We start from the raw sequence: 19,288 nt of genomic DNA, 5'->3' as shown, positions 1-19,288 counted from the left end.
GATGTAAAGACTTATAACGTAAGCTTAAAGGAGGCTTTTTTTTTTTCTTTTGGTGGCTTTTATTCCAACTTTAGTGCTCCTAGACCCAAATCGCTAACAAAGGGTCTACGAAGATCAGAAGTATTGCATATGTTTTATATTCTTGTGAAGATACTACAAGAAATGGTTTTAAGTTTTAGAAAAAAAAGTTTATGGCTGCCTTGCTCATCTGGAGCTATCGGGTCCATAAAGCTGAGCATTAAGAGATTGGCTTCACTGGCTGTGAGAGATGACATTTAAAGGCAAAGGCAATCTCCTGTCATACTTAATGGCTGATGATTCTCTGAAAAAAGTCAACAGAGAAGGCGCATCATTGGATGCTTCCAGTGTCAAAATTTTTACTATAACAGGTATCGGCAAAACATGCTGTTTTCAGACTTTTTCATGCCTGCTCAATATGCTTACTGACTTACTACTGGTTTTCTGAGATGTTTTGGTAAGTGAAAAAGCAAAACTCCAACACACACCACCCCCCTGCCATGAAACCAACTGCTTTTCTTTTGCATTTATGAAGAGCATTCTTCTCTCCTTAAACAAGGTTAGTCTTTAAGACTCAATCACACCTAAGCAATTCTTAAATAGAAGCAGAATCCCTCCTTTGAATAATGCATGTTTAAGTCCAGCACTTTTATCAAGATTCTATTGAAACCGTAATAAAAGCAGAAGGAAGAAGACTGCTTGTGGAAAATTTCTGTATACTCTAAGAAAACACAAAATGATTAGCTTGTATCTTTGGTTTAGGTACACATCGCTGCTGAAGATGTTATCAGTCCAATCACAAGTAAAGACACTGGAATTCAGTATTTCGAGTTCCAGAAAAATTAAAATCCTTGCCTACCTGATATGCCATTCTTGCTGGTGTTCAATAAAGCTACAGATGCTGCAGAAACTCTTTTATTATTCACAGTCTGCCCTGGTTTCCTTGAGGTACATTCTTCGCTATCACTGTCCTGTAGATTTAGTAGCCTTGGCTGAAAACACTGCAGTCGACATGATCTGATATTGCTTAGTATTTCAGAAAGGGACAGTCTGTTTTCACAACGTTTACTGGAAGCATTGGTCCGTGAAAAATTAGAAGAAAAGTCTAAAGTCTGGGAAGAGCTTGAAAAACTGTTCAGCATTTCTGGGTCAATCTGTCTCAAGACAGGATCATGTTCTGTGGATATTCGGTCCATTATAACCCTGATTGAAGAGGATGGGGAAAAAAAAATATGTTAGTTTAACTACCCCTTCCTAATACTTCCATCCTTTGAAGGGGAACAAAGGGTAGAAATAACACAACAGTACCTTCCACCCCTGCCAATTCGTCTTCTTGCAAATCCTATACATCTTCTTGGAATTGTAAGAGTTGTAAGGCAATGCCTGAACCTCAGTTTGTCCAATTCTGCCAATTCTGAGCTTTCATATGAAGAATTAGTTTGGTCCAAACGAGGCTGTAAGAAAAAAAAAAAGGCAATTTTGCACTCATTTAGAGTGTATACTTCGATTAGGTTACTGCTAAGTAATTATCATGCACAGGCCACAGTATAGAAAATGCCCACAGAACTATCACTTGATTAATATGCTCAGATCATAAAAGAACTTGGAAGATTAAAAAACGAAAACAAAACAAACCCCCATGAATTCACAAAGCAGAAAACCCTCTTTCCTTGATTAGTCATAACATTAGACGCCACAACGAAAATATAGAACAAGCCAGAATTAATTCATTCTGCCAAGAAACACATAAAACCATCCTACTCAGACATGGGTCCATCTGGCCAAGTACCTCCCGTCTGATAATGGCTCTTTCAGTGCTTCGTCACAAGATATAAAACACAGGGAGAAATCCTTCACTTGTTACAGCTTCTGGGCTTCAGACTCTTAGAAGCCAAAGGACTTCCCACAGGCAAGGCTGCACCCTCACCATGTTTTGTACTCAGCTGAGGGGCCACCCTTCTCATGGATTCGTCTTATCCCACTATAAAGGGTCAGTAGCATAAAAGCTTTTGTCTGTAAAAATGAGTTTATAAAAAATAATTGATAGAAATACTTCAAAACTGTACGCACAACTCCAATGCTAAGCGTCGTGCTACAGAAGAATACTTTTAGTATTTATTGTGACAAAGGAAATCCCAAGAAAGCCTGTTCCTTTATCAGAGGGTCCTGCTGAATCACCAGCTGTACAAAGCAAAACTTCCCAACTCAGATAGCTTGCAACCTGAGTATGTAGTCCAAAATTTGCCCTTTAGTTTTACTCATGAAACACACACTGCCAAAGGTAAAGATGCTGATCTGAACGGCCTTTGTTCCAATACACAACGTTCAATTACAGGAACTTGACAGTGTATTGTCTGTATCAGCTTACCTTAGGGCATCTTTATCACTCCAGGAATATCTTCATTATTATTATGAACTCAAAATTGCATAATCTTTACAAGCAGAAATGCTGAATGCTGTCTGAAATGTCTTATATGACAGGTTAAGAAATACTCATTATCAATTTTTGTGATCAGGTTAAAACTACAGCAACAGTAGTGCTGTAGATTCAATCAATTTATGTTAAGAGTTAACCAAGACTCAAATGGCTTCAGTAGTTAAAAAAAACAAACCTAAAAGGCTAACATTAAGGCTGTTAAAAAACCTGCTTCTACACAACAATGGAAAACTAACAGGAAAGAACAATAATAGAAGTTTTCAGTCACATCAGCTTGTTTTGGCAAAGGAATTAACTCACAGGCTAAGGAAAGAAAAAAAGAAGGATGAATTCTAAGCAGGAGAGAAGCTTCAGCTAACCCTCTGAAGCTAAGCAGAAAAGGTGGTTAGATGAGCAACCAAGTAGTAAAAAAAAAAAAAATCCCTCACCCAAACTGAAATACCAAGTAACCCGAGAGGCCAAACAAAAAATGGGTGGCAAACAGACAAGTATGGTCTTAAATAACCCACTCATAAATTTCTAAAAGAGGAGTAATTAAAAATACTGACATTCTGGGAAAGATTGAGTTGTCTGTGGTATTCTGAAAGTGACTACAACATAGCAGGACACTGCAAAGCTGGCACAGTAGCAGTGCCAGCACACACCTGACCTGGGCAAAGAATTTCCAGTACAACTTGTATGAGATGCCCATGCTACAATCTGAGCATTCTGGGGAATGTCTGGGCTTCTGAAACAGCCCTCCTAGTGACTAGATGACTTCCCTGTAAGTGGCTTTAAAAGCTACACAATTATTTTTTCGTGTACCTTCATGCTTCCCATGGGAAGCAAGCAAAGAAAAAACAGACCCATCACAGTGTTGTGTTGCCCTTCCTGGTCCTCTGCAGCCTAGAGCTCCCCATCTAGAAGCACATGCTTGGTAAAAAACTATCATTCGGTGGTTCTGAGATGATGACAGGACATCTATAATTAGTCTCTGTCCTCTGCACATTCTTGCGATTGCAATTTAGTGTTTTTCAATATGTCTACAGTCTGCACTGTTTTCAAAAGAAAATTTTGACAACTATATGAAAAAATCCTCAACAGATTAAACCCCTCTGCTTCAACAGCACTCTACTCAATGCCCCAGTGGGATCTCTCAGCAGGTCTGAGAACCGGGACAACTAGTATCTAACTCCTAATGAGCTCTACAATCTGGGAAGAAAGAACGTGCTAAGAAAACTGGGGGGGAGGGGGAACCGACAAAAAAACCCCTCTCTCCCTTACATCACAGAGTAACAATACAATGAGAATAATTCTCAAAGATTGAGAATAATTGTCTTTGGAATCACCAAATCATCAAAGCTTTGGTGGTGAAAGTGGGAACAGAAGAACTATTACAGTAGCACAACGACAATCTCAATTAAAAAAAAAAACAACAAAGCAACAAAACAAAAGACACCACACTAAATCCAACAGCAGACAGTCTTACAGCATAATACTGGCATCCTGCTCTTCTCCTGAAAGCACAAGATCCATCAGGATCATTTTCTTCTTCTGCTTCTGATACTGGTGAGGGTACCTAGACCAGAAAACAAAGTCATTCTTCTAACTGCCACGTTTATATAATACAATTTTATTTATTATACCAAGTTTTATTTATATAGCATGAACGGCCACATTTATATATTAAACACAAGCTTCTCCAAAGCCTAGCTTCAAAGAAGAACACTTACTCACAGTTTATCCAAGTACCTTACGTACATCCACTGTCCAACAGAGTTATTCTCCATTTCAAGCCAGACTGACCAAATCACAGGCAACTGAAATTTCTGCCTTCTGTACACAGAGATGCTGTAACAGAGTATTACCTGCGGGAACTCATCTTCATCCGAGCTGTGGAAGTCATACTGTTTAATGTCACTCTTGCTGATAACAGGCAAGGGCTCAGCAGAGGGCTGTTGAGGAGTTACTACACACTCCATCTTAGGTTTCTTTAGATACTTCTTCTTTTGACGTACAACATCTGACACCTCCTCCTTTAGCGATGAATGGTGAGGATGCTGTTTGTGAAAAAACCAAAAGTTTTAAAAAAATAATTAACCTTTCCTTTTCTCATGCCTTGAAGACATGACTGCTTGTCTTTCAGAGCCTCTCACCATGCAGCATCTGCAGACTATTTCAGATACATAAAGAAAAATTTACTTAAAACACTAAAAAACCCAGAAATTTACCTCCAATTGTCTTTATGGGTATTTATTAATAAACAAGCTGAAAGTTTTCAAGCCACATGGCTACTTAAGAGGTTCCTGGCTTTGTAGTACTCTCAGTATACTGTAACTGGAAATCCTATTCTGATTACTTTCTGAAATCTCAGTTTTCTGTGGTAAGCACTTCTGATTTTCTGACCTGCTCTGATATGTTCAAAAGAAACGATCTAATTTGTTTCGTGTTTCTCAGCTTATATTTTTGAAAAGATGCACTGGTAATTTGGGTTTGCTATTTAAGATCTTGCGAACATAAACCCCCCGTAGTAAGCAACTCCATGAATATTAAACCGTTCTCTTGAACACAAATGCTATCAAACCTCAAAGCTTTTAAATTCAAAGGCAGATTACTCCACTTGAAAAATTCTCTATTGTAAGTTAAAGCCAGGGCAGTTTTGAAAAAGTGTTTGTCTGCTCCAAACTACACTTATCAACAACGGCCCTAGTAAAGGAGCTGAGCTCCATAACGGGAGAGGCGAAGCTGCGAGCCCAACAAAGACCCCTGCCCGAGAACCGCGGCCGGGGGCTTGGAGTAAACTCCGTGACCACAAGGTGTCGCGGGTGCTAAATACAAATTTCAAAAGGTCTTCAGCTCCCCAGCCTGGCATCCAAGCATTTTATAGGAACTAGTATTTCAGGTTATTTCCTCAAAACCACGTCTTAATTCCAAAGTTGGGTGCATTTCTTTCCTGCAACATTAACGGTGGAACATCAGGTCTTATCCTTCTTCTACACCGTATTTCATTCATAACTATAATGACATTAAAATGGCTTGCAGCGGTATCCTGGGGTTTTTGTTTTGGTTTGTTCATGGTTTTTGTTTGTTCCAAACACATGACCGACCTTCTATTATTGATGTTTTAAAGCAAGGATAGCCACTAAGGAGGAAAATATGGACTTATAACTTCAGTAGGTACTTATAGCTTAAGTTAAAGGAAACATGATATGAAGAAGTAGAAACAAGACAAGCAGACAATCACTTGTTGTAATACAATTATGCTAAGATTGGAAGCAGTTAATTTTTCAATTAATGCTTGTATTAACTGCAAAAAAACCCCACCAAACCTTATTCTCAAGTAGCAATCTTAAAAACATTAACCCAAAATGGATACATTTGTCAACAGTGCTGCTTGTAGTGTAAGCTGCTTGTGACGGTATTATTAGCTTCCATTTAATTTCATCGGAACCACACATCACCAGAACCAACAAATACAGTCATGGTCATGGTCAACTAGGATCCTTTGGAAAAAGATTATAATGCTCTTCTGCACAGATGTATAGACTGTCCTCATAAGAAGATCATAATGAGTATGCAAAACATTATGACCTGATTTGGTACTGGAACCGAATAGTGACAGAAGATAGAGATCCCTTTGCTGTATTTTTAATATTTTTTTTTTGTGGAATAAGTTTCTTCGTAAGACAAAAAAAAACCCAAACCATTAAAGTTTAGCATTTCTAGCTACGTATTATTCTTACATTCTTATTCTCCAGATGTTACTAACAAGGTAAATATAAAACTAGATTAATTAGGTTCCTCTATAGATTAAAAAAAAAAAAAAAAAAAGTAAAGGAAGGCTTTGTCAAAGTAGCTTTAAGTACAGCACTCCACAACTTTGCTAGTTTTAGAAAGACAAAATAACTAGTGTGTCACACATGGCAACTTGAGTTGTACATCCCGCACTCACTCTCTTGAGCACTCTCTCATCCTTTTGCAGAAACTAGGGGTTTCCAAATTTAGCCTCTCTTTCTTCCACCTTCCTATGTTTGCTACTTACCTAATATGCCGAGGGCCATGTAGCAGCAGATATAAAAATGTCTGCTCGGCATTACTGAGAAGCATACAGGCCTCAGTAATAACAAACTACTACAAATTCTAGTAAGTGTTTTTGAAAACATTAGTTGCTTACAACTTCTTTCAGCTGTCAACAAGGTAACAGATGCATTCCTGCACCTGGAAATTTTACTAATCAAAGATCAGTAACAGTTCAGAATAGTTTCTACAGTCCTTTGGCATTCTAGCTGTAATTCAGTAAAATCCTATATTTTCAGGACTATCTTTGCACTGAGGGCCAGTCAGTGCTCAAGGACACCACCACCATCAGAAAAATTCAGTGCACTAGTCTCCCTTTGAAGTAAGAAGGAAAAACAATTCGCTATACTTGGCAATCTCATGAGGTCCCGCTAGCCATTTAACACCTTCCCATTTACTTCACCTTACAACAAAAGAGACAGAACCAAGAAGAAAAATGGAGACTAGTCTAACACTGCTGTTCACAGAAACAAACAGCAATGCCAGCCAAACGTTTAAAAACTTAGGTGGGAAAGACAACAACCATTAAACTGGAAAAAACACAGCAGTCTCCTGGACTTCTACCTTCAAGCACAGCAGCCTCCTACTCAGTTTTCCAATGTGAACATCTCCTGGGTATATCCAAAAGGGTGATGGAACCGGTAGCAAGAGACTCACAGCAGAAGAAAGCTTACCTTAACTTTACATTCTTGAACTTTGTGATGATTTCCATTATGAAGAGTGGATGGAGTTGTGCTCATCTCTTTTTCAGGTCTATTAAGCTTCACTTCATTGAGGATTTCACCTCCATAATCACCCAAATGGTACCTAAAAAACCACGATTAAAAATATAATAATGTATTTCCACTTGCTTGAAAGACACAAACAAACAGTTTGCATAAAACCCTTTCTAATTTAGCTTCTGAAGTTTATGGTGCTACACAAGTCTTCGGCTGTGCATGTGTCCAGAAGACTAGCACCGATATAGGAATATATTATAGGAGGTATTTTCAGATTTGATGAAAATTAAAAACCTTGGTATTATAAATGACTTCTTAAAGATAAGAATTTGCAATTTTACCTTTTCTCAACAACTTCTAATGTTAAATGCAATAGCTCGCGTTTTGTTTTTTCTCTTCTCTTAATCATCTCCAAAATTGTTATGGCTCTGCTAAACTCTCTTCTTAATTTCAACATCTTCTCATAAGACGCTTCATCGTTCTTTCGATTCTATTGAAAGATTAAACAAATTTTAAGTCAAACGCAAAACCTGGGAGGCATAAATAGCAAAAACCAGTTACATAATGCTGCTGCAAGTGAGAATCATACAAGTACATACAGAAGCTGCTTTTCCTAAAGCATAACCTAGCTGGTAAACAAGGCCACAAAACATAAACACTAACTTGTAAGAGTAAACTGAAAAAGAACTTTTCAGCCATTTCCTCCCCTGCTTTGTCTGATCAGATTCTGTATCAACCCAGTAGAAGTTTGTCAGAACAAGGAATTCAAGGCTTCCTAAAACACTTTTTCCACCTTGATTCTGCACACGGTAAGGTTGTCTACATATGTGTACAAAGTTGATGTAAAATACTGTGTAATTACAGATTACCTAGTTCACATCAATTCATGCTACAAATAACAAACCTGAACTGTTTACTCCATGGCAAATGGAACGTCATTTTTCCCTTTTTCACAGAAAAATAAGTTTGTAACCTAGCAAGTCCCGCAGCTGCTTGTTTATGTGCCAATACCTACAAAAAAATCACCTTTTGAGTTTCAGCTTTCTAAAAACGGACAGACTGTAAATTCTCTATAGAGAACTGATGGATTACACACTGACTACATCATTCAGGAGGTCTGAAGTTTAGCTGGGTCATCCAATATTGCAACTATTAATAGAGATAATCAGATCAGTAACTGTGGATACCGTAGGACAGATCCTGCAAGATGCTGGGCAGGAATCAAAACAATTCCTATGACCGCAGGATTTAAAGTGACAGATTTAATACAGTGAAATCTGACAAGTTACCTTTCTGGTCTGCATCTTCTCAGTTCTCCTCCGGAAGGCAACATAAGGGTCGTTGTTGGTGGAGCCATCCCTCTTTTCTTGTTTGATTTGGGGGATGAGAGACGGCCCTCTGCAATTCTTACGCTTTCTTACCCAGTAGTCATATACAGCCTTAATAAGGTAGTCATCCTCATTTAGCAGCAATTTAGCTTCTTGAAGTGTTACGAGCTAAAAGACAAAATTCAAAAGGTGCAATTGAAATGGGGGTGAGGTGGTGGTACAGGGAGAAAAATCACCACACATCTCTTGTATGCTTTCTAAATAAACTTAATTCTTTTCCAGCACAAGAGTAAAGGGAGGAAAAAGTATCTAAATGGAAGAACTTAAGCCACCACTTGGTCTTCCTAAGTTAGATATATAGTTCCCAACTCTTCTGAACTAGCATCATCATCTCTCAGAAACTTTCAGACAGTAGTCTAGCACTTCATCAATTCTTCATGAAATCTGAAAACATGGTTTGAAAAAATTACAAGCACAGGATATAAACGACTTACTACAATCTGCAGATCATCATTTGAAAATCAGTAACTTGGCTATTTCTCTCCCTAAAAACAGAAGTTTCTTATTGGTTAGCCATTATTAATGTATGATTCTTTGCAGTTTAATGTTGATTCCACTAGAAGATATTTTACTGTAGACAGAAAATATTCTGAAGTAAATCAGTTTCTTAATTTTTACCCCAAAATGTTTATTTTGTGATAGAAAAGGATAATGGCTGTCCCTGTTTATTACAGCTCAGAGACACAAAGATGTGCACACCTTAGCTAAGTTATTTCAGTAGGAGATAGTTAAACACAGGTAATAAAAAGAAGAAAAGTTATCATTTAATGTTCAGCTTTTTATATGGCAATCAGACTCTAAATAAATGCAAACCCCATCATTGATTAACTAGTATGTTTGCTTAACATGCTCACACCATCTGAAAACCATTCATTAAATAAAAAGAAAACAGTATCTCTAATATTACTTAAAACAGAATTTGCGCAGCATTTCATCTTCCCTGTAACTTGAAAAATATCAACTGGACAACCTAAATTTGCAGTTCTACAACATGCCAAACTATGTTAAATCTTGTCCCTACATTAGGGTAAGCAGAAAAAGAAACAACACATTTCAGAAAAATAAGGCTATCCTAACTAGAACCACTGCTACTACATAAGTGTTAATTCCAGCCAGAGCAGAATAAAACCCTTGCAATCTACAGTAGAACTAGAAAAACACAGAACTGTTTTCAAAAGAAGAAAAAAAAAAAAACCAACACCAAAAACCCAACAGGCTACTAATGCCTCTGTGCAGTATTAAAACAATAATTTTGCATCTGTTCTAACTAGAATGGACATTAGCCTGGTTAATCAAACACACATACTCACCAGCATATCCTACCCACATGTAAAAGTTGATATGATTATGTATGTAGCTAACACACAACTTAAACATCGCTCCATCACTGTGAACAGTGCTTAAAAACAATTTCAGTCTTGTTTGTCCTTTGCTCCCTTTTTTCCATTAACATATTTCTTAATTAAAAAAAAATCTACTCTGCCTTGAGTGCACAGTTAGCTACATTAAGTTAACCCTGCTTGCTTGTTTTTGCAAGTAACATGGATGCAATAATCTCTATATTCCCTACTTAAATCAGGTTACCAAAAAGCCCAAGAGGAATGTCTGGAACCCCCTCCTTGGCGAGGAAGGCACTGCCACCAGCATCCTTTTGTATTTCAGAGGTAAGTCATGTAAACTGAAGCAAACTGTATAGTAGCTCCAAGCAGGATTTGAGAGCACTATAACCCCATGTGGGGAAGGAATCTGCCAGGCAGCCAAACTTCTTTCTTTCCCAGGCTCCAGTAACCTGCAAGAATTTTTTTTATCTTAGCATTCCTAACACAGAGCTTAAAACAGAGCTACTCAATATCAGCTGAAAATTTTCTGTAGCCTAAAAGTAGGACAAGAAGCTTGAACACACAATTCACAATCCCTGAAGTCAGGCAAAAAATACTATACATGAAGTTCCACACAGATTTAATCTGCGAAGACGAATTTCTCTTCACACACCTTAAAGAGGGAGTCTATGCTATGAGAATCAATTACAGTGCTTCATGTGCACATAACAGCTTTCCTGTCATGGACTTCCTTAAATAACCACTTTCTGGTTCTGCTATGTTTCGGTGTTATTTACATTTAAGGGGAAGAGAAAGGGGCGGCTGCCCACAGAGAAAAATTTATTTCTCATAATATTTTATTTTATGAAAACATCATTCAGTTCTTAAATTTATCTTCATTATTCACGCAATCAGGAAAGATGAAACGAACATAAGGAGGATGCAAATTAACCTTGAAAACTGATAATCAGAACTGCTTTAACTGGAAGTCAAAACAGTGTTAACTATATCAAAGCTCTAAGAGATCCAAGTACCACATGTTCTACAAGTTATCATCCAGTGTACTCTGCAGGTTTTTTTCTTCACATCCCATCTTCTTAGCACAGTAAGAAATATTTACCTAATCCTTGTTAAAGTTGCTCTAAGACGTAGAGAAGACAAAATCTGGGCTCTCAACACATAGCATTGAACTAAATCAGGCTAACTAACTGAGGCAGAGCTGCAGATCCTGCAATGGATTTTTTCTCTCCTGTGAAACATCCATCTCACTGAGAAATAACTCTACCTATTTCAAACTTGCCTTTCAGAAACTGATCCTTCAGGTGTAACTTTTGAGTAACATTTTTGGCTTTAAGACCCTTCTCCAGACACTGGCACCTTGGAATACCATAGGAACTGATGTTAAGATACTGGCACCTTCTATCCATGACCAAGTAACACACAGCACACACCTGCTTCTAAAGCAAAGAAACCAGCCTCCAAGTCCGAATTTGAGTATAACTTTTTCTGGCATCTGTGCAGTTTCTACTCCAAGGGCCCAACCTTCACAAATGCTTTGCTTCACTTCAAATGTCAACTAAGGTCAATGTCCACCCATACCAAATGAAACAAAGATTTTGGATTCTCTTGTGTTTATAGCCAAATCTATAGCCCTACTGATCACCACAAGCTTCTTCCATACCAACCCAGGCAAAACAAGATGTTTTAAGCTGTTCTCTCTAACATGCTGTGGTCAGGAATTAGCATTTAAGAACAACTCCCTCCAACCAGCCCCCCAAAGCTCCCTCCCCACCTGTTTTTCTTCAAAGTTACCAATATTGACAATAAAGGACAGTAATGTGATTTCTGTTTAACTGCAGACTCACACAAACACAACTTACTCTGTTAGTAGGAAATAAAACACTGAATTAGCAAATGAAAAACCACCCAGAACCACCCCATCAGAAAATGCAGACATCAAGAAACCTCCATGATTTCTTAACACAGTACAATACCTGACTAGAACTGGCTTTTTCGAGTCTGTCAACCATTATTTCAAACTGCAGCGGCTTGATTTCCATCTTCCGATTTAGTCTGTTCAGTAAGGTTTCATCCTCAGAATCCATATCATAATCTGGCTGTTCGTTGTCCAGATTAAAAGCTGAAACAAAAATATTCACACAGAAAAATCTGAAATGCTTGGGAAACAACAAACTATGGAAATACAGAAGCATGCATATGACAATCAAATAAAATGAGTGATACAATTTCAGATTATCACATCTCTGTTGTAATACTTTTTTCATTACGCTAAAAAGTTTCCCCATAAAACAGCCGCAAGACAGTAGTTAGAAGTTGCTTGTGTCTGACTTCCAATATGAGAAGAACCAAAGAAATTTCATTTTATTTCAAATGGTTTGAAGGGGTGACAGGGAAAAAAGCTTTAGTTAAAAAATAATCCACAGATGCATAGAAATGTTAATATATCTTTACAAAACAAGAGCAACAATGTTTCTTACTGTTGTTATAATAAAGGTCCTCCAGAGTATCACAGTAAGATTCTTAACAATTAAGATAATTTTCAATCGAATCCCAGACTTGGAGAAAAATCACTTACACTGAAGCTCCAATAAAATGTCAGTTGCTTATTTTTAAATAGTTAACAAACCTGGAATCTTAAAATACTTAATAGACTAAACCTTTTTATTTTTTTTTCCTTCATATAACTGCGACACAAACTATGCTAGACTAACTGTGGGAATTGTTACCTTTTCTTCCAAACCAACTCAACTCTAGATGTAGAACCTGAATATTCCCACATACTCAGCAAAGAGCAAGTTCCTGACTTTACAGCAAAGCTCATTTATTACAGATTGTGCTATTAGTTTTCCACATTTAGACAAAGTTTCTGGTCCCACCAAAAGCAGAACTACAACACTCCAAATAATTCAATCAACAAGTAACTGTATTAACAGCAGCGAAGGGTTCTTGAAATACATTCTGTTCTTATTAGACAAACAGCACTTATATTTATGCTCTTAACTCACGGCTATATCCAAGCACTAACTTCAAGAAAACCTCTGCTACTGAGCTTTCCAGTAAAGACTCTTCCCCTGTGAAAGCCTTAAAACAAAAGCTTGGAAGACCAGGAACAAAAGAAAACACTGAAAAAAAATTAATAAAATCTTTAAAGCAAATTATAGTATATTCTCTCCCATGGTCTGGCCAGTCAACACACAAGTGGTAAGCAGCATACTCTTGCCATATAGCAAACTAGCCCAAGACCCCTCTTTCTGAAACAGAATAGCTAAACCACTACCAGCATGTAATCTACTTGGCTACGCATGGAAGCTCTGTCAGATACAGCTGAGAAGTGCTCACAAGCAGTCCCTCACCACTTCCAGCTGCAAACTGCTACCTCTCGGAAGAGACAGTGCTCAACTACAAACTCTGACAATACCACGTGGTGAGAAGGCTTCTCCGGCCGAACATGAACACACACACTGTAAGCATAGAATAAAAATTTATTTCAAGAAGAAATTAACGTAGCAGACTGTAACTATGTATCAAATGGAATTATTAATAATATTAATTCAATAATAAAAAGTTGCATGGCAACTTTAAGACACTGTCATTGGGCACATGACCCACAGCTCTCCCTCTAACCACCATATTTGCACTACAGCTTACAACACTGGATCCTGCTTCTCCAGTGGCATCTGGCATAAGTTTTGAGAAAAAAACTGACCCTTTTTAAAAAAAATAATTCAGTCTGTAAAAATGCACTAAAAGTGTCATCAGGCCAAACTATGCACTTAGATTTAAAGTACCTGGGGTGACTGTCACATGATCCTGTCCAATAAGCTGAACAGCCAGTGACCAGCCAAACAACAAACTAGCAGCCAAGGGCCTGCGCTGGACTTGATGAAACCAGTCTGCTACCTACCATCTTCAGTGCCTGTAAGCTTTGCTCCAACTTCTCCCGTGTGGTCCCAGCAGAGCCACCTGGGAGCACAGTGTTGGCACCAACATCACATCACCCACATCACATCACCATCACATCAGCCACAGACCGAAACGGGGTGAATTGTCCCGTCTGAGCTGTAACCCTCACTTCCCAACACTGGAAAAAGCTTCTCTCTCGTACAGCACTGACCTGTGCTCAAACGTGGGCTGAATATGTCTGACTCCAACTGTCATACACCAGCATTTCAGAATTCTTCAGAGCTCTCCCAGGGAAGTCCAGCCCTGGCAGCTCCTACTTCTCCTGCTGCTGTGGAACGATCCCTGATATTGCACTTCCCCTCCACTACAACCTGTAATTCACTGACCTCTTAAGCATGAGCTACCACTTTCACCAGAAAGTAATTTCAGTTGTTTTCCCTGACCCAAGACCACCCCCAGTGCCTATGAAACTACTACAGCCCTAATGTACACTGTGAAATCACATACCCACAGCTCTGCTCAAGGGAGGTGGTCAAAGTTTTCTAGACCAGGTATTCCCGTTATTTTGGAAAAACTCTCCTAACAATAAAGCCGGTCTCTCTACTCCAAAAAACAGATGTTTAACCATGTTTTTGCAGATGATGTGACAATACCCAGAAATCCATACAAGTGCAGAAAAGACACTGCTTGTTTACCCTCAGACAGATGTTGGATCTTACAGACAAAAAAAAAAAGCAATGTCAACCTATTACTAAATTATCTACTGATCAGGTAATCAATTCCCTGCAAACATAACGTTTCAAGACAATTTCTTTAAACCAGACTACCAGAGAGCAGGAGGATCCCTATGCAGAGAAGACGTGATGCTGTTCACCTGTAAATTGTAAGCAGTGCCAGTGAACTTGCCTTTGTCTTGAACCATGTACCTTCCTGCACCACCTTTCAGAACTAAATCAGGCAGGCTCGAGTGAGATGCTAAGGAGACACTAAGGCTAGCAAGAAGAAAAGAAGCCCAACCATTCCACCGACAAGCAACTTAAAAGACCAACCACCCCCAGGAATGCATTATGGATATTAGTGACAAGACGGCAAGATCTCCATCTCAAAAAGGGAAGGCAGATTACCGCGCTGCCAGCACCTAATGCAACCCTACAGTACATCTTTGCTGAAAACAGGGGAGTTCCTCCCTCCCACTGCTAGCAAGCCAAACCAGTTTGCAGGGGCACCCGGTAAACACCAGGACCAGTTCAAGACACACAGAGGTGCGTGTGCAACCAGAAGTGGAACAGGGAAGCAAAGTGGAACCTCCCCTCCAACCATTACATTGGTTCATCTGCCCCTGTGAACTGCGGCTAAGTAACATATCAAGTCCGCCTAACTTCGTATGTTGGACTAAATTATTTGCTCATAAAACATCAGCCCTCTTAGCAGTCATTTTGAGACTTCATGAATAACAAATGAAGTGCTGAAGAACTGGAAAATCGAAAAAAAACCTGTAATCATTAAGAAAACAAAAACAAAACCCAAAAACTACACCCTGAACTTCAACTCTACAAAAATATTTTGAGAAATAATCAAGATGACAAGATAAAAGGTATCCAACATGTACTTGCCAGGAACAAATTAAATCAAATAAATCCAGTCTCACTTTCTTAAACGAAAAGACGTCAGTACTGTGATGTGAGAACAGTAGTAGCCCTTGTCACATACGCTGTTTTTCATACCATCTCGCAATGCTTTTCTTTTGCTAGCAATGCCTCTCATACGATTTTCATGACCTGTAGTTACCAATACAGTTCGTTCTCAAAGAAAGGGGGGTTACATGGAGGCTGCAGGTTAAGGACACTGAAGTAATGGAAGCAACGCTTGTATTCCAACTCCTGTGTCAATGCAGAAAGGAAGGCCACAGAGCCTCAGCAGCCTGTGGAAGCACATGAGGCTCAGGAAATGCAATGCTATTGCTCTAACCGCTGCATGCAATCGTAATGAGTTAATCGACCCAAGCTGGCTCACCACAGCTCTCGGACACTCATCAAGTGTCCACCTTCCCTTTATCTATCATTGCTCTCTGAAACACACCTTCAGTGCCATCCTCAATCATCACTTTTCTTCTTTTTCCAAGCATTGAGTGAACTGTACTGGTTCCAGAAGACGACATCTTTCATCCTGGAGTTGGCCTCCAGTATGGCAGCTTGCTGGCTTCAAAAGCCATCACAAGACACAGGTGGTTTATGTGCTCCCTGATGTAACCACCCATCACCACCCCTCTGCTCCTGCCCCTGCCATAGCAACAGGTGGAACTGTTTATTCACGCCTGCACGAATTAGCGCAAAACCACTCAGCCACAGAAAGCACTGCATTTCAGATGACCCGCTACTAGTTAAACACAGCATTCTAAGAGCAACCAATCTGCCAGTTCACATAGTTAAAAATGGACCTATATCCCTTTTTCTTGGTTATTCCTGGGAGATTCTTGTGATTGACTGATGAATCTAGCTCTCCTACTCCAAAGCTGCTGCATTCCTCCACACTGCATGTTTCTACAGTGCACTGTTAGACAGGGCCCCAGTGATCCTACCAATTAAGTTTACTTCATATGAAAGCTCAAAACTTTTTTGCTTGCTAATTGCTGTTGCAGAACCAACATGCTCTACCACTTTAACCATTCCCAATGGCAGTACCTGTCAGACAGATTTGCTTTTGTTTACTTAAGCTCCCCTAGGAGCTGGGTTTATACTAACTTAAAAACAAACTGCATTTCTGTAAGTTACGCTAAATTCGGTTTAACTTAGCTAAATTAACTAATTTAATTTACTTAACAAAATTAAGGCTGTGGTTCCACAGTCATTTTAAGCTGTCATCGGCATGAGTTACCACTGAAACAAGCGGTTCCACTAGCTTCCCTCCCCAGTAAGCCACGTCCCTATCACCTTGCTACACCAGCAATCATGCAACAAGCCACAACAGAAAACTGATACGTAGTATGGAGGTTCACCTAACCAAAAAATGAAAGATAAGCTTTCTGCCAGATCACTTCCCAGAGCTGACTCACCCATGAACACAACTGCCACCAGAGGCACGCTGGCAGTAAGAAAGGAGCAGTGTCGATCCTGATGGCAGCAGCTACATCTGTACTGACCAAGAGCAAATGAACCACCACATCATGGTAGTTATAGCCAAAGTAGTAACAAACCAGCAAAACACCACCACAGTGGCAAGTGGCAAGTCTGCAGCACCTGACTGGAACAAGTCAACAAGCACTCCCCACCTGCACCGAAACAGCTCACAGGGAAGGTGCGATATATATACCTGTTTACACACCTAGGCTGTAAGCCCACAGCCTGAACAGATCCTGCTACAGCAACTTCTAAACACATGGAACACACAATGAATAAAAACCAGCCAACTCTCAATTACAAGAAATGCACACGCTTCACTTGTGTTTCTGGTGGTTTGGTTTTGGTTTTTTTTTAATTTAAAGAGTGACTAGAGTTCATCCCATACAACTTAATGATGAATATTTGACCTATATTTGAACAATCTCTGTTACTTATGATAAAACATTAGTTTGGTATCATTACCCTTTATATACACACACATGTAAATTACTTTTTTTTTTGGTGCCATTCTTACTATTTCTGTTATGGACAGTGATTTTCTTACACCCACTTAGCTATAATTCTAGCACAGGTACAAGTGTACTTAACCTATTCTCTTTGCTGCATATTAATAACTTACAATGCATCTTCATGTTACTGCAACTAGAAACATTCTTGTTAAATTATTAAGCATACTGGAATAATTAGAGTAGTTCAAGGCTTTTGGTTTATATTCAGTTCAAAGTCACCTGAGTTGGTGCTACCTAGGTCAACTAGTACCTGGAACCATGCTTATCCATGAATTCCATGCCTCAAAGAAATTAACTCTTCTCTGCTTGGATTCACTGGTAAGTTAAAAATATTAAAATCCTTGGCTACCAGATGAACAGCAAAACATAATTTGCTAGAAATAACCACCAGTAAGTATTCACTACAGTACGTGCCCTCTTGGCATCTATCAGTTTACATAACTTCCCTGCCCAAAGTTAAGTATTGTTGCTCTTTGTGCTTTTAGCATGAAAACAGAATTTCTAAGCAGTTTATGTAGCATAAAGCTGGCTTGTATCACACCTACTCCAACCAGAGTATGTGGGAAAAATTATCTTGGAGCAGGATCTGATGTTTATTTTCAGCTTAAATACCTTCTGCAATTCTGTCCGGAAAGACTGTGAGTCTCAACAAAACAAAGAACATTTTGGCATAATATGCTTAAAACTTTCAGACACGTTTATTAACAATATTTACAGTGTTACTGGCAATGCCCAAAGAAAAGAATAAAATACATTTCTCATTCAGCAGCTTCATTTCAGTTAAGTCAACCTCCCTTGCTTGCAGGTTTCTTTCTTGTATTAAGGAGAGAAATTACTTAATTTCCTTCTAGCTCATTTCTCACATTACCAGTATGATCTATACCATATCATGGAAGATCTTAAGCATTTCCAAATGCAAAGTTATTTCCAAAAATCTCTTATTTTGTGAATACATAGAAAAAATAGAAGCCTTCACCATGCTGGTGAGAAATGATGCCAAGGCCTTCAATATATAGCTGGTATTGGGCTTAAGAATCTTTGCCTAACTTCAATTGCAGTTCTGTCTATAAGCAGAAGACACAGAAACGTAAAATGCTTTCCCTGCTCAAATCTACAATCAGATCAACAGCCTCTTGTTGAGGCAGCTGAAGAAATGTGTGAAAAAGATTATCAACACATTCTGCCTGGCAAGAGGACCACATTCCTGTTGAAGGTGTTTTATCATACCCCTGACATTAGTCTTTCCAATACAACTAAGAACCAAAACCGTGAACTAACTGGTGATGAGAAGTTTTCTCCGCAGAGACCCAGGACTGAATTTGTGCTTTACCATGAGGACTGACAAGACGCTGCGGTAATTGAATCTAAGGTTTTACTAAAAAAAACCAACAAAAACCAACTCCTGGGAGAACTCCCAAGCCACAAAACAACCCCCTAGAACCACACAAACATGATCTGTGTGCCATGGAATAACTGATTTATAAATGTGTGTCACTTGTCAACAGAGCAGCAACCAAAAAGAAGTGTTAAAATTCAGAGACCACTGTAATTAACTGCAAGTTTAAATAAATTAATTGGATCTTTTAAGACACAGGAAGCTAAACTCATGCAAAAGAATACTTCATTTGACCTATAAAATAAGCTCAGAGTTCCCCACAGAAAGGGAACTCCATAGTTTTAGCAAAACGCAAATAACCATTACCCATAGCCCAGAATACATCCATGCCACATTGCATAGCTTGAACTCCACTGTTAGCAGAGCTGAAACAGAACCTCCAAGAACTCTATTACGATCAATA

At 38.8% G+C, this 19,288-nt stretch overlaps 1 protein-coding gene across 2 annotated transcripts in view; it reads right to left on the bottom strand.

Annotated features, from left to right (window-relative positions):
* The window catches only part of EPC2 (enhancer of polycomb homolog 2), a 50,764-nt gene that overhangs the window by 11,808 nt on the left and 19,668 nt on the right, over positions 1 to 19,288 (bottom strand). For both annotated transcript variants that reach the window (XM_013303228.3, XM_005242349.4), the window contains exons 3-10: positions 11,932 to 12,077; positions 8,520 to 8,726; positions 7,572 to 7,720; positions 7,186 to 7,318; positions 4,303 to 4,494; positions 3,924 to 4,013; positions 1,327 to 1,472; positions 878 to 1,221 (exon numbers count right to left, since the gene is read on the bottom strand). In XM_013303228.3, the coding sequence (XP_013158682.1) occupies positions 878 to 1,221; positions 1,327 to 1,472; positions 3,924 to 4,013; positions 4,303 to 4,494; positions 7,186 to 7,318; positions 7,572 to 7,720; positions 8,520 to 8,726; positions 11,932 to 12,077 (1,407 nt within the window). The remainder of the gene's footprint in view (positions 1 to 877; positions 1,222 to 1,326; positions 1,473 to 3,923; positions 4,014 to 4,302; positions 4,495 to 7,185; positions 7,319 to 7,571; positions 7,721 to 8,519; positions 8,727 to 11,931; positions 12,078 to 19,288) is intronic.

Source organism: Falco peregrinus, chromosome 8, assembly GCF_023634155.1.
Source record: "Falco peregrinus isolate bFalPer1 chromosome 8, bFalPer1.pri, whole genome shotgun sequence".
NCBI lineage: Eukaryota > Metazoa > Chordata > Aves > Falconiformes > Falconidae > Falco > Falco peregrinus.
Note: the sequence above shows the minus strand (reverse complement) of the source record. Positions and strands in the feature narration are given on the sequence as shown.